This window comes from Rhamphochromis longiceps, linkage group LG5, assembly GCF_057381845.1.
Source record: "Rhamphochromis longiceps isolate RC_006_pf linkage group LG5, R_longiceps_female_GT1.1, whole genome shotgun sequence".
Lineage (NCBI taxonomy): Eukaryota > Metazoa > Chordata > Actinopteri > Cichliformes > Cichlidae > Rhamphochromis > Rhamphochromis longiceps.
In genome coordinates, this window is record NC_140561.1 from 20,749,253 (window position 1) to 20,763,752 (window position 14,500).

At 41.5% G+C, this 14,500-nt stretch overlaps 2 protein-coding genes across 4 annotated transcripts; both read right to left on the reverse strand.

Moving 5' to 3' along the window:
• Window positions 1–858: 858 nt before the first annotated feature.
• Window positions 859–8,188, reverse strand: LOC146669883 (actin nucleation-promoting factor WAS). Its single transcript, XM_085406532.1, has 9 exons — window positions 8,084–8,188; window positions 2,551–2,697; window positions 2,242–2,328; window positions 2,072–2,147; window positions 1,911–1,983; window positions 1,732–1,816; window positions 1,470–1,623; window positions 1,130–1,356; window positions 859–1,047 (listed from the first exon to the last, which is right to left on the reverse strand). The coding sequence occupies exons 1-9, from the start codon at window positions 8,180–8,182 to the stop codon at window positions 907–909; spliced, it is 1,089 nt and encodes a 362-aa protein (XP_085262658.1). The 5' UTR covers window positions 8,183–8,188; the 3' UTR covers window positions 859–906.
• Window positions 8,189–9,002: 814 nt separating this feature from the next.
• On the reverse strand, window positions 9,003–14,460 carry LOC146669884 (MAP kinase-activated protein kinase 2-like). Of its 3 annotated transcripts, none has more exons than XM_085406527.1 (11): window positions 14,072–14,460; window positions 13,702–13,957; window positions 12,583–12,722; window positions 11,644–11,708; window positions 11,477–11,556; window positions 11,004–11,130; window positions 10,748–10,823; window positions 10,502–10,626; window positions 9,908–9,993; window positions 9,749–9,829; window positions 9,003–9,659 (listed from the first exon to the last, which is right to left on the reverse strand). In XM_085406527.1, the coding sequence occupies exons 1-11, from the start codon at window positions 14,086–14,088 to the stop codon at window positions 9,423–9,425; spliced, it is 1,290 nt and encodes a 429-aa protein (XP_085262653.1). In that variant the 5' UTR covers window positions 14,089–14,460; the 3' UTR covers window positions 9,003–9,422. The 3 variants fall into 3 exon arrangements, with proteins under 3 accessions (XP_085262653.1, XP_085262655.1, XP_085262654.1); XM_085406529.1 differs by having other exon boundaries at window positions 13,702–14,000; window positions 14,072–14,459; XM_085406528.1 differs by having other exon boundaries at window positions 14,068–14,459.
• Window positions 14,461–14,500: the final 40 nt, after the last annotated feature.

Here is a 14,500-nt window from a genome sequence, read left to right on the forward strand (position 1 = left end):
TCTTCTTTTGAGATTTAGAAATATAGTATCATGGGGGAGGCGGGGGGTCATTAGAAACACCGCTTCACATTGGTTTAAATATCTGTTTGCATGAGGTTATTCCCAAATCTCCTTTTTTAAAACACTGGTCCACAAATAGCACATGAAAAGCATCTAAAACAAAAAGTTAAGATCACTGAAAAGAACAGAGGGGGTTTTACCTTTGCGATTGACTGAATTACTTACCACACTCACCTGTTTGTCGACTTTGACCTTGGCCTTTACACTGTTTATGTCTGGATAAGTAAAGTCAGATTTTACTGAATTGTAAGCAAACTGAGAGCAGGCAGTGCTGTTATAGTACAGGACAACAGAGCTTCCATATCTTGTCTATAATGCATGCTCCACTTTGTGTATTCTTTAGGTTCCACCATGGGTGTATATTAAAGCACTTAAAAAATACATAAAACATTGCACCCCACAGAAATCTGAATTTTTAAAAACATAAACATTACAGTCATGACAAATGTTATACAGAAGACAAGTAAAACATACACTTTCAGCTAGATTTCCAGAAAAGAAACTAAAGCAAAAGAGTGGTTAAAAATTCATCTGTTTCTTCACTTATCTTTATATTGCTGTAGGCTACATTTAAGGAAGCTGGGATTTACGTTGGGAAGTGAAAATCTGGCCCTTTGTTATCTAATTTAGTGACATCTATGACTCTAAACTAAGACTTAGCATACTGTACTGATATGATGGCATTTTAGATTTTTTTAAATGCACAATGTGGCTTTTCATTTTATCACATTGCCTTATGGCAATTTAATCTGACCACTGCTTTGTTTGACAATCAAAGCCAAAAAGCCGCATCTTTAACTACATTTACAGTACAAGCTGACTTCCAAGATCTCTTAAAAGAGTCCGTCATTGGTTAGTATTAGGAATAGTAACAGTAGGTTCTCCATCTTCGCTGTTGCTTTGCTGAAGCATCCGTTTTTCTTTGAACGCTTCTCTCAGTGCAGCCAGGATTAAGTCGCCTGTCTCTGTTGATTTTCGGGAGCCAGCCTAACAGCACAAAACACAAAAGTTTGTTCAGCCCACCCACTGTGTACAAGTATGGATGCTCAATTAAATCTTTTCCTCTTACATTTTTGAAACTTGCACTCTTTCTGATACTCTCTGCAGGAGCTGGCAGAGGGGGAGCTGGAGAGAAAGGAATCGGAGTGTTTGTCTGACTCTTGTCTACCGTGTCCATGTCCTTTGGTGTTTGTTGAAAAGTGTTGCTGTCTTTGATGGAAGGGACCGGTGGCAACGGGCCCTTCTTCAGATAGATGGAAGCCCCTGCAGATCTTGGCAGTGTCTGAGAGATTGGGCCTATGTGCATATGACAGAACACTATCTTAAAAACATACACAATAGTATTTTTCCTGAAACTGAAACGTAAATAAATATTTGCACATTCTAATAAACTTTACGGGATATAGTACCTCTGTTTCTCAGCTCTCTCTGCACAGCCTTCAGCCCTCCAAACTTGTTGATGATGCAGTCAACAGCTTCGGCAACGTCTTTGCCTTTCAAGTCTTCTTCAGTGAGTTTGGCCTGCATCAACAGCCTCCTCATAGCCGGGTCAAGATCCTTAAACTTCACCAAGCAGACACATTACAGGGAGTCATTTATCATGCTATTATTAATGACTAATAACAGCTTAACAGTTACCCCATTAACAATTCACTGTAGAGTTTGACATACAGAACTTGAAGCTGGGGGAGCTGCCGTGGAAGATGTGTCCATAGGGAGATCTTTCTCCCCATTCAAACTGTGCAATGGCTCAATTCTAAAGAGAACAAAAAAAAACATGAAACTGTGAACCACCTCTTTAACGCTCTTTCCTTCACTCTAAAGACACAAAGTGGTGCTATCTTTCTCACCCCAAATCATCAGCAGGTAGTTCCCTTGTTGAACTGCCCACTGCTGTCATTTCAATCATGCTGGTCATCTTTTCTGTAAATAAAAAGGTTGTGTTAAAATACGAGACAGGGCTGAGCCTTTGAGAGCATTTATACGTGTAGATGTTTGTTGTTATTCTAACCACAAGCAGCCTCCACGGTATGATGAAACTCCTCTGCCTCAGTCTCATTTGCAAAGTTGACGCCTACCTGGTAGTCCTGCGAAAACACAGCAAATCTACCCAAATCCAACCTAAAAGTGGCACTCTGATAATCATAAGGCACGCACCGATGCCAAAAAAGGATCACTTACATCTGCGGGGAAAGTATGGAAGAAAGCACGCGCTGCAGTGTACTTGAAGGGAATGTACATTTCCTGCTCCCACAGTAACTTGGCACGCTGTGTTTCAGAATGAGAGGAGTTGTTAGAGTTGCACAAGGAAAAGCACAGGCGCACCCATCTGGATGAGTCTTCCTATTGTTGCTGATGGAAACCTCAAAGTAGAGGAAACACTTCAAGCTGCCCCGTGCTGTGCCATGTTGGAAGCAGCGTGCACGTTTCAGCGTATGTGCTAGTTTGAGTGGTTGGAGTGAATGTGAGCAGTAATGATGTTCTTTTTACCTTGACGCAGTATAAGCGCAGGAAATAGGAATGCATGGACGAATCCTCAATGAGACACACCACACCGCATTCTAAGCGACTCCAGCTTGGCCTCTCCCCTGGTGTACTTATGGCCTGTAGTATCTGTGCTACTGTAGATTTCATCAGCTGAAATAGACAGTAGTGGTCCAAAGTGCATCAATACATGATGTGCAATTTATTAAGTTATCGTACAAGGCACAGGCATGTTTATGTTGGTGTTAAATTTTAGAAAATGCCAATTTAATGCAACTTCCTGGTGTCTTTGTGTAAATGTCTCTTCAGTAATGATCTTGTGTAGTTAGCTTTGGTTTGTTTTTCTGATATTTTGCATTAACCCTGTCCTTAAGACACTGTGTGCCCGTCCTCCTACACAATCACTTCTTTAATGAGTAACATCCGATTTTAAAAAAAGAAATCATTTACTTTCGAAACCAGCTCACGTTTCCTGACTGACAGTAACCCTTTGAGTCATTCTAGTTTCATTTTACAGCAAAGATGCTGCTCCTCAGAGACTGATGACCTCTTTTCCATTTAACTTCTTTCTGTTGCCTCAATTAAGTAATAGTGGACTACTTTTAAGCAATCCTGTAGTTTAACTACATTTTGTAATACCTTTCTGGTTGTTCAACTACATTCAATTTTGCGTGGTGATTCAAATAGAGTAGCTATTGTTTTTTAAATAGTTTTTGTGCACTGAAATGACGAGACATGCAGAGGAGGGATAGTGGCTATATTAGACAAAGGATGCTAAAGATAGAGCTGCCATGCAGGAGGGGAAAAGGAAGCTCTCAGAGATGCACTGAGCACTTCTTCACTCCACTGACCTCTTTTCACTGCCCACGTGTTTATATTACCACTGCAGCATGCCATTGCCTTTTTGTCTTCTCTCTCCCTTAGTCTGTGTTTTGTCCTGCCTCCCTACAATCTCTTTTCTTTTCTCTTCTCTTACCTCTCAACCCCCAGCTGGTCATGACAGATGGCTTTCCCTCTCTGAGCCTGGTTCTGCTCGAGGTTTCATTCTGTCAAAAGTACATTTTTTTCTTCTCCATGTTGCAAAATGCGTGCTCATATGGGGTTGCTTGATTTGTGGGGTTTTCCGTAATACTGTAGGGTCTTTAATTTACAATTTAAAGCACCCCGGGGAAACTGTTGTTGTGATTTGGGGCAATATAAATACACCTAAACTGAACTGAATACTGTAATATAGTGTAATTTGACCTGCGTTACACCTCTCTTCCTCTAACCCTGCAAAGGCCCAGGCAATGTATACATCAGGCAGATAACCATACACACTTGACCTATGTGTAGTGCATGTGAAAAGTGGTGGAAGCTGCTTACTGTCTGCAGAATGCAAAATCCAAACCTCAGCCCTATAGATTTACCACTGCCTTAGGCAAATCCATGACAATGATTACCGCCACTAATAAAACATTTGTTTTTATTTGAGAGCTAATGCACTTGAGTAGAGACTTTGTCTTCTTTCAGATCATCACCACAGCTGATCTATCATTCTCCTCATCTGTCACAACAACGCTCTGCATGTCCTTCTTCACTACATCCATGAAGCTTCTCTACAGTCTTTCTCTTTTCTTCCTGCCTGGCAGCTCCACTGTCTACCGTCTCTCCTGTGCATGTGTCCAAACCATCTCTGCCTTGTTTCTCTAACCTTTTCTCCATTCTGGTCACTCCCAATGAAAGTTTAAGCATCCTCAGCTCTGCCACCTTCTTCTCCACTTCCTGTTTTTTTGTTTGTTCCACTTTCTCCACACCGCACATAATAGCAGGTCTAAGTCCCATATTGTAAACCTTTCTTTGCACTGCTAGCTATCCTGCTGTCACAAATCTCTCACCCCGTTCGTCTCCACCCACTCTACCCTGCCTGCACTCTTTAGTCTTCTTAAGCTGTACTAATCAACATGTCTTTCCTTTTCTTTTAATGAAACCAAACCTGGAACCTTGCACTTTTTCAGTGGCATTTAATGTGTCAGTTCATGTATATTAGAGTTTCTGTCGATTTTTGTTGTGATTTGAATGTTTTAGCATTATAAATTGTTATAATTGTCTTTCATTGTGGTGGAGGCATGTGGGTTTGGCTCAGCGACAGGGGAGGGGTGGAGCACGGGCTAGGCATTGTATAATTATGTCTCTTGTACTTGTGCAGTAGTACACTTGGGCCAGGTGTGTGGAGTGAGTATGGACGGGCAGTTGGTGAGGTTGTGTTAGCAGGTGAGTGAACTTAACGTTGTTTGGAAAGACAATTTTATTGTGAAAGCAAACACAAGTAATAAAGGAAGGAAGCACCATAAAAGAACCATCTGTACGTGTCTCAGGCAATCCACAATGGCAGTGACATGCTGCATCATAAATTACTGTCAGTAGTTTGTACTTCAAAATGCACTTTCAAAGCAGCTTTTTCTCACCACAGGCAAGTCAGCCTCATCCATACCACATAAAACATGGAATAACAAGACTGCAGACTACAGGGAGTGCAGAATTATTAGGCAAGTTGTATTTTTGAGGGATAATTTTATTATTGAACAACAACCATGTTCTCAATGAACCCAAAAAACTCATTAATCTCAAAGCTGAATGTTTTTGGAAGTAGTTTTTAGTTTGTTTTTAGTTTTAGCTATTTTAGGGGGATATCTGTGTGTGCAGGTGACTATTACTGTGCATAATTATTAGGCAACTTAACAAAAAACAAATATATACCCATTTCAATTATTTATTTTTACCAGTGAAACCAATATAACATCTCCACATTCACAAATATACATTTCTGACATTCAAAAACAAATCAGCGACCAATATAGCCACCTTTCTTTGCAAGGACACTCAAAAGCCTGCCATCCATGGATTCTGTCAGTGTTTTGATCTGTTCACCATCAACATTGCGTGCAGCAGCAACCACAGCCTCCCAGACACTGTTCAGAGAGGTGTACTGTTTTCCCTCCTTGTAAATCTCACATTTGATGATGGACCACAGGTTCTCAATGGGGTTCAGATCAGGTGAACAAGGAGGCCATGTCATTAGTTTTTCTTCTTTTATACCCTTTCTTGCCAGCCACGCTGTGGAGTACTTGGATGCGTGTGATGGAGCATTGTCCTGCATGAAAATCATGTTTTTCTTGAAGGATGCAGACTTCTTCCTGTACCACTGCTTGAAGAAGGTGTCTTCCAGAAACTGGCAGTAGGACTGGGAGTTGAGCTTGACTCCATCCTCAACCCGAAAAGGCCCCACAAGCTCATCTTTGATGATACCAGCCCAAACCAGTACTCCACCTCCACGTGGATCATGGCTCAAGAGTTGGGAGTTCGCCTTGTAATCGGAAGGTTGCTGGTTCGAGCCCCGGCTCGGACAGTCTCGGTCGTTGTGTCCTTGGGCAAGACACTTCACCCGTTGCCTACTGGTGGTGGTCAGAGGGCCCGGTGGCGCCTGTGTCCGGCAGCCTCGCCTCTGTCAGTGCGCCCCAGGGTGGCTGTGGCTACAATGTAGCTTGCCATCACCAGTGTGTGAATGTGTGTGTGAATGGGTGGATGACTGGATATGTAAAGCGCTTTGGGGTCCTTAGAGACTAGTAAAAGCGCTATATAAATACAGGCCATTACCATTTACCTTGCTGGCGTCTGAGTCGGACTGGAGCTCTCTGCCCTTTACCAATCCAGCCACGGGCCCATCCATCTGGCCCATCAAGACTCACTCTCATTTCATCAGTCCATAAAACCTTAGAAAAATCAGTCTTGATATATTTCTTGGCCCAGTCTTGACGTTTCAGCTTGTGTGTCTTGTTCAGTGGTGGTCGTCTTTCAGCCTTTCTTACCTTGGCCATGTCTCTGAGTATTGCACACCTTGTGCTTTTGGGCACTCCAGTGATGTTGCAGCTCTGAAATATGGCCAAACTGGTGGCAAGTGCCATCTTGGCAGCTGCACGCTTGACTTTTCTCAGTTCATGGGCAGTTATTTTGCGCCTTGGTTTTTCCACACGCTTCTTGCGACCCTGTTGACTATTTTGAATGAAACGCTTGATTGTTCGATGATCACGCTTCAGAAGCTTTGCAATTTTGAGACTGCTGCATCCCTCTGCAAGATATCTCACTATTTTTGACTTTTCTGAGCCTGTCAAGTCCTTCTTTTGACCCATTTTGCCAAAGGAAAGGACGTTGCCTAATAATTATGCACACCTGATATAGGGTGTTGATGTAATTAGACCACACCCCTTCTCATTACAGAGATGCACATCACCTAATATGCTTAATTGGTAGTAGGCTTTCGAGCCTATACAGCTTGGAGTAAGACAACATGCATGAAGAGGATGATGTGGACAAAATACTCATTTGCCTAATAATAGTGCACTCCCTGTATAAGAAATTAATCAAGATATCTAATGTTCTCTGTTGTGCTGATGACACAGTTACATCTGTCTAGAATGTGTTAGTCAGGCTATACTGGCCCTCCTGGATCTGGATGTGTGTTCTTCACACTACAAATTTTCAGTTTAACATATTTCAGTTTTATCTACTGAGTGCCAGTTCACAACACCAGGCGCAATGCAGTTTGTGTGCATATAAACACAGGATACCATACAAGAACTTTATAGTGCCCTAAAAAGGGGTCATTAACCATTTACATGCCACTATAAAGGATGTATTTGTGAACTCTGGAAGTTAACCCTAGAATTTTGTTGGAGGATATAAAAGAATGTATTTTCTTCACTTTTGTGATTTTTTTTTCTCCATTTAGTATTTTTATGTTGCCAGTCACATGGCCATCTATGGCTGCACCATGAAGACGATGTCTTTCCTATCAGTGTCTCTGTTCTGGGTCTGCTCTGTGTCTTTTTTTCCCAAATTGTTTCTTCTTGGTAGTGATAATGTCAGTGTAACGTAATGAACTGGGAGAGCCTGTTTGTGCATAGCCTAATTTGATCTACACCAGAGAGAGCCGGCACAGTGCCTCTGTGTTTCACAACAGAAATGTTTTGGCCAGAACGAACACAGCCTCTACTCTCTAAGCAAAAGAAAACAGAGGGAAGGTAACAAATACACCACAGAATTTAAAATTTAATTAAATAACTGTCTAAAGCCCTAACACTGAAAAAAAATTAAAAATGCCTCATTTATTTACTGCGGAGTGGTATTTAAATAATATTTAAATATTGTGGTTGATGCTCTGGGAACACAACGGTTCCAGACAAAACAAGCATCTGAGACTGCGGATGACAAGATTAGGCTAAATGTAAAACTAAAACAGCTCTAACACATGGCCCATTCATACACCAGGCTCCTTCTGATAGCAGCAGATGATAACATGAAAACAAGTGTGAGCATGAAATGATTCAGAGACATACATCATAGCACATCGAGCTACTACAGTAATATTATCATCATGTAGAATTTAACAGATGGTGGGGATGTGTTTTACCCTCTTAAAACACATTCAATTTTCTCAGCCTTGTTATTTATTTTTCCATCATATTTTTCAGCTGTTTTCATACAAATTAATAAAGTGTACCTTACACTGCGGCTCCAGCAGACCGATGAGGACGCCTTTCTCACGGATCGTCAGGAGGTCACTTATAACCTGACTTCCAGTAATCAGAGACAGAGCCATCACAGAGACTCCTGTTTTCCTCGCCTTACCTCAACCCTCTTAATCTCGCCTTTCCTCCTGTTCCAGATGCGTCTTCTTTGGACCTGTCCTGAACACACCACTTCCTGATCCTAACCATAGTTTGAATGGTAACGTTTCCATTACAGCATGTCATCATGCAAATTTATGGACGCCATGTATCCACTCAGTTTCGAGTAACCAAATGATTGAGGGTGCATACTCAAAGGTCATTTGTACAATCATCAGTGAAACAAAGGAGTACTTATTAGCCATATGTGGGATGAAGTGTAAATAAAGTCGTTTTTAAGGAAGGCAGTTCCCTGTTCTGGTTGGGCCACAACTTTTAAAGACAAACACAAAACTAAACACCTATATTCATACATTTGCTTAAGTTCTGTACCCAAGGAAATTATTTTAATTTCCCTGAATATTTACATTTCCATGTTGCTTTAAATCCACGACCCTTCCAGTGGAAAAATATTGACTGCACTGCATGAGATCAGGGTTTCACATAGAAATCCCAGTAGAAGGCATTCAAATCTGACATTGTTTAAGATTCAGTAGTTAGTATAATTATGTTCTCTAATGGTTTTTTGTGTACATGAAACATCCAAGTCCAAATTAGAGAGCTTGTGTTTTGGTTTTGCACACTTTAGAGTGAAAAAGTGAACAACGTTTATCTTGAAGTCAAGTACAACGGGAAACACTAACGGCTTGTTAAAGAAAGACATTTCAAGCAAGCGGAAATGTTTGGCAAGATTAATAACGAGCATGAACCATGTTAACACCTTCACTTCTCAAGGTTTATTTGTCCCTTGACAGCGCAGTGACATAACCATGTAAACAGTTGTGACTTGTAAAGAGGAATTAGTTGTATGTTATCTTGCCTAAGTGACTATCTTTTATGGCTTCCATATATCGTCTTTCATTGGTTACAGAGAGGAAAATCAGTTCCTAATGCTTATACAAAGTCTCTAAGGTTAATGCTTTTTCTTGTTTTACTCACAATCAGAATAAATGTAAAGTTTCCAAGTCTCTTAGTGTTCTGTATAAAATGAGCTGCCATGTAAAATGTGACAGGACACCAATGTAAAAGATAAAAAACAACATTTTATTTCACTTTAAGTAGTGAGAGTTAAAAATAAATGGCATTCTTTAAAGTGAGTGCAGGAACACAAAAAACGAGTAAAGTACAACAATTGATATGTGGATGGAAAATGTTGCTACTCTGGTTTTAATGCTACTTTTCTTCCGTGATCATGTCACCATGTTCTTCAGAAAACAATACTTCTCTCTGACTGTTACATACTCCTGATCCATCTCCATCCCTTCTGTCAGCTTCCTCCACGCCGTCAGCTCCCGGAGGAACGGGCCTCTTGCGTCTCTTCAGCAGAGGGTTGTTGGATGTATCCAAGTCTTTGATCTTCACCTGGTCGTAGTCTACGCGCATCGTGGCCAGGGCACTGGTCATTTCCTCCTGTTGGAAGACACAGTTTGTGCTTTAAATCTGAGATAATGCTCTACTGCCATCTTGTGGCCAGATTCTGAAGTAAATACAATTCTCACCTTTACATCTTCCCATAGTTCCTTGTCCTCTGTCAAAACCTGAGAGGTGTACAAAGGTGTTTGAGGGACCACCATGGATTGCTGTTAAATAAAAACATTCACATCAGCGTGTGCACTGGGAGAAAACACAGAGGTGAACGGGCACAGGTGTTAACTCACACTAATCCAAGGATGGTTCATGAATTGTCCAATGGTCATCCTCTCGCTGGGGTCTGTCTTCAGTAACTGAATGATGAGCTGTTTGGCTGCAGGTAACAATAAGAAACACAGTCAAGCAATCCAACAGGGCAACGTGCATGTGGAATAAAGATATGTTTATGGGTTTATCTCAGTTGTTATGTTGCAAAAGCTCTAAAGCTCTGAGAAGTGTTATGTTTTCAATTCTTCAGTGATTGGAAACTGGAAACGAGAACTAATGTAAAAGAACAAAAAAAAAATCCTCTTCACTCAAGAGAACAAAAAGATACACACAGTCAACACCATGGGAAGTTTAAACATACAGAGATCTAGTGTTGCAAACCATGAGGTTCCTATTACAGCGGAAAGTTTATGCAGGTCATTTCCACTCTCTCTGTTAAGCACATGATTATGTTGTTAGAGCGTGCGAGGATTAAAGTGAGGCTGAACGCTGAAGCGCCGTGGCACAGTAATTTACACTTTGTGGACCAATAGCATATTCATTTAGAGCCTCTCTCTACTTGCATTTTATTTCACAGCAGTGCGAGTATTGTTTAGTTATTCTGTTAGTCTGACCTTCCTCAGAAACGTCTGCCCACTCTGGGTTCGGAAACTCATATTGGCCCAACCTGATCCTCTGTTTCATGCCTGGAGAGATGGCCTGGCTTGTGTTTGAGTAGAATGGAGGAAACCCACAGAGTCTAAAGAAGAGAAGGGAAGGGAAGAGAAGAGAAGAGAACTTCACACTTTCTTAATTTTGCACTATGCAGAATTGATTTTTAGTCATTAGTATTGCTAATTAGAGAGGCACAAGATACTCACAGGATGTACATGATTACACCCAAAGACCACATGTCACATGATTTGTCGTATTTCTCTGGCCCAAGCACTTCTGGCGCTGAATGGGCAAACAGATACAACACGATAATGTGGGCAGAGTCACACAAAAACGTCAATCATATGCAGACACACATGGAGACAGTAATAAATAAATAAAATAAAACAAATTTTGACTCTAATACTGACAAATACGCAGTGCACCTGAAACTCCTGCAATCACATTTCTCTGGACACTCACCAACATAATACGGAGTGTAACATGGAGTTTGCAGGGAGTTGTGTAGCGTCATCTCCTTAGCAAAGCCAAAGTCAGTCAGCTTTAGAGTAGCGTTGCTCTCTTTAGTTGTGTAGAGCAAGTTTTCAGGCTGTGGTGAGAATAACAAACAAGAAAAAACTCTTTAATCTGACTGTGTTTTATAAAATCTTTTCTTTTATTTCTTTTATTAACTGTGTAAATGATTTCCAGGGCACAGCGTACTGCTGCATCTCACTAATACGCACGCAGTGGCCTTTTTCAGTGCATCAACTTTACACTAAAGTTAGATTGGTCTGTCACCCTCATCTTATTACATATGTACACTTGACATTGTATTTAAAACTCTGGGTATGCATCATTTTGCTGTGTGGAGGGTTAACTTTTTAATGCAATGTGGCATATTTTAACCAGACTTGCGGTCTTCAGCAGCTTCTGAAAGAACAGCATTACAGTACCTTTACATCTCTGTGAGCAATGTCCATGTGGTGGAGGTATTCTATGGCCATGCCAATGTCATGCATGATCTCCGACACCTCTGATTGGAGGATATGAGAGACATGGTAGCACAGATTGCAATGCAGAAACCATTAAATGAAACTGTTAAATGTGAACTCGAACCCACCTCTCTCTGTGAAAGCCTGGTCCCCTCTGGCCTGAATGCGACTGAACAGTTCCCCTCCCTCCATGCTGAGACAAGATTAACAAAGAGATCAGAACTGGGGCAGTGAGGGTACTCTTGGCAATCACGGTTTTATAACAAAGCAAGTCATTGTGCTGACTATTAACTGCTCAGGCGGGTTCAGTCTTGAGGGTTTTTGTTTGACCACCATTTCTTAGACTTGTATGGATTCAATTATTATTATTATTAGCTATTTATATTCATTTTATTTTATTACTTCTTTTGTTGCGTCCACTTTGAGTTTTAGTTTAACTGTTTTAACAAGTTAAAATTTAACAGGAAGCAAAATAACAACACAAAGGAATAATACACATGCTCACATAAACTCACATTTTTTAATTTTGGCTGTTTGTACGAATAATCACACTCAAACCACTCTTCAGTGAACTTATAATGAGTTGTCAAAATTGTGGAGTGTTTAAAACACCATTGATTAATCAGTGAAATGAGAAAATGATTAGGGGAGATTGTGGCTCAAGAGTTGGGAGTTCGCCTTGTAATTGGAAGGTTGCCGGTTCGAGCCAGGGTTGGCTCGGTCGTTGTGTCCTTGGGCAAGACACTTCACCCGTTGCCTACTGGTGGTGGTCAGAGGGCCCGGTGGCGCCAGTGTCCGGCAGCCTCGCCTCTGTCAGTGCGCCCCAAGGTGGCTGTGGCTACAATGTAGCTTGCCATCACCAGTGTGTGAATCACATGTGTGAAGTGCTTTGGGGTCCTTAGGGACTAGTAAAGCGCTATACAAATACAGGCCATTTACCATTTATTTACTTTGAAAAGTCTGTTGATTAAATCAGATTCACAAACTGTTCTCCAATATCTGTAAAAGCCATGTTTAAGCAACTGCTTTTACTTTAAGGTGCCAAAAAACAGTGTGTTCATTCTCACCATTCCATAACAATGAGGAGACATTTCTTCCCATGGTGAATGTTCTCATAGAGGCTGAGTATCCGTACAATGTGGGGACCTCCGGAAGCTCGCCAGTGCAGCTCAACCTCCCGTCGAGCTTTGGGAGTGTCGTAGAGAATCTGTTGAACGTGACAAAATGTTCTAAACGTTATAATGAAATGCTTTAAAATGCAAATCAGTGTTCAAGGCAGGCAAAATTAAAGGCATTAAATTACCGCTGTTTGCTGAGCAGTTATTCCAGACGGAGCAATAAAAGTCAGGATTTTAAAGCTGCACTCAGCACACATATCCCAACAGCTGTGACAATGCAAGCTGAGTGCCGAAGGAGGAAGGTAACACATCAACATACATTGCCACTCACACAATACCACTTATTTCATCACCTCCAAAGAAAAGACGTGGAGGAGCTGGAGTGATTGCCCTTCCTGCCTAATTCTATAAGGATTTCCTGCAATCCCATAGCCAGCTGTTTATTTAATTAACACCAGTTCCTTGGGAGTTGCATTAGGAATTACATCCTGCGTGAAAATCTGCCAAATCAAACATGAGGAGCAACCCAATCTGGCGACAGCCTTGTGAATAAGAGAGCAGCTAAAAGTAGTTTTAGAGCTGCATTTCTCCAAACACATAAGCTTTTGTGGGCTCAACATTGCTGCATGGATGAGTGAAAAATGCGGGATTTTTTTTTTTCCTTTTTATATGTCAGAGACACTGGTATAAAGTTTTAACAGAGAAGCTCATTGTCCACATAACAACATCACAACAGTAAAAGCTGTGCAGCAGCATCACAGACAGCATACAACAGCGTGTGAGACACAACTACTGTCTGGGTAGTTCAAAAGGCAAATCTGCTTCAGGTTACTCCTCCATCCATCCCTGGTTCATGTGTATCATATCATTCTAAGAAATTTGAAGCTGCCGCACATTAAAGTTTACATCAAATCCTGAAGATAAAACGACATTAGGATATTTGCACAGATTTCCAGTCACCATTACACGGTGCAGACCACAGCAACTGTGGGGAAATGAATAATTGATGGCTGTTCTCTTTCTTTCCAGCGACAACAACAAAATAAAGCGGCAGGCACAGTCACAAACCTTGAGCGCACATTTCTCTCCTGTTTTCTTGCAGTAACACTCCAGTACTTTGCCATTGATTCCCAGGCCAAGGACCTGAGATGTTATTTTGTAGTCATCGGTCACCGCGTTTCTCCTGAACTCCAGTTTGAAGTAAGCAGGTGGCTGGATGTCAGTCAGGCCGCTGCCCAAGTTGGAGTCGCTGTTGGTCGCTGTCCCGTGCTGCGCGGTAATAGGATTTACCGACTGCTCCTCCTGGTAATGATCCATTTTTTCTCTAAAAGCCGACGGTGGCGCAGAAAAGAAAATGTCACCAGGCTCTGCCGCATAAAATACCCAGTGTCATCTTAGCTCATCCACATATATCCAGACGACTTTCGTACTTACTTACAACACGTCACGATCCATTCTTTTTATGGCTGAAGAAAAAAATGAGGCAATCTAAAATTAAAAAAAAGAATCCTCGATGTGCAGAAAAGGGAGGGGAATAAGCACCGTTATACTGTCACGGACTTCAAACGACTTCAGCAATTGGCTGGGTAAATGTAGAGGTTATAAAAACACAACAAGTGGGGGGAAAAATCTCGGCAAAAAATCTGGTACCTTTGCCTGGTCCTCATCACTGTTATCTGTCTCTTCCTGCAAGGCACACCAACCTCTCCAATTCACTTACGTCAGCGCGACGAGGCTCAAATTCATGGACCATTCACAGTTTTCTTAAAGGAACAATCCCGCGTTAAGACGCACGGCAGGATCTCAGCAGACAGAGCAAAGACCTGTAGTAAGTACGCGACCATTCGCCTTCGAGAGTGCAACAAAA

What these genes read in the sequence shown, in the direction of transcription:
- LOC146669883 (XM_085406532.1), bottom strand. Translation starts at nt 8,182, where the DNA reads ATGGCTCTGTCTCTGATTACTGGAAGTCAGGTTATAAGTGACCTCCTG. An exon ending in CTACCTGCTGATGATTTGGG is followed by an intron (nt 1,817 to 1,910) that starts GTGAGAAAGATA and finishes TGTTCTCTTTAG; the next exon opens with AATTGAGCCATTGCACAGTT. An exon ending in AGAGTGCAAGTTTCAAAAAT is followed by an intron (nt 1,048 to 1,129) that starts GTAAGAGGAAAA and finishes TTGTGCTGTTAG; the next exon opens with GCTGGCTCCCGAAAATCAAC.
- LOC146669884 (XM_085406527.1), bottom strand. An exon ending in TTACACTCCGTATTATGTTG is followed by an intron (nt 10,824 to 11,003) that starts GTGAGTGTCCAG and finishes TTGCCCATTCAG; the next exon opens with CGCCAGAAGTGCTTGGGCCA. An exon ending in AACTATGGGAAGATGTAAAG is followed by an intron (nt 9,660 to 9,748) that starts GTGAGAATTGTA and finishes GTCTTCCAACAG; the next exon opens with GAGGAAATGACCAGTGCCCT.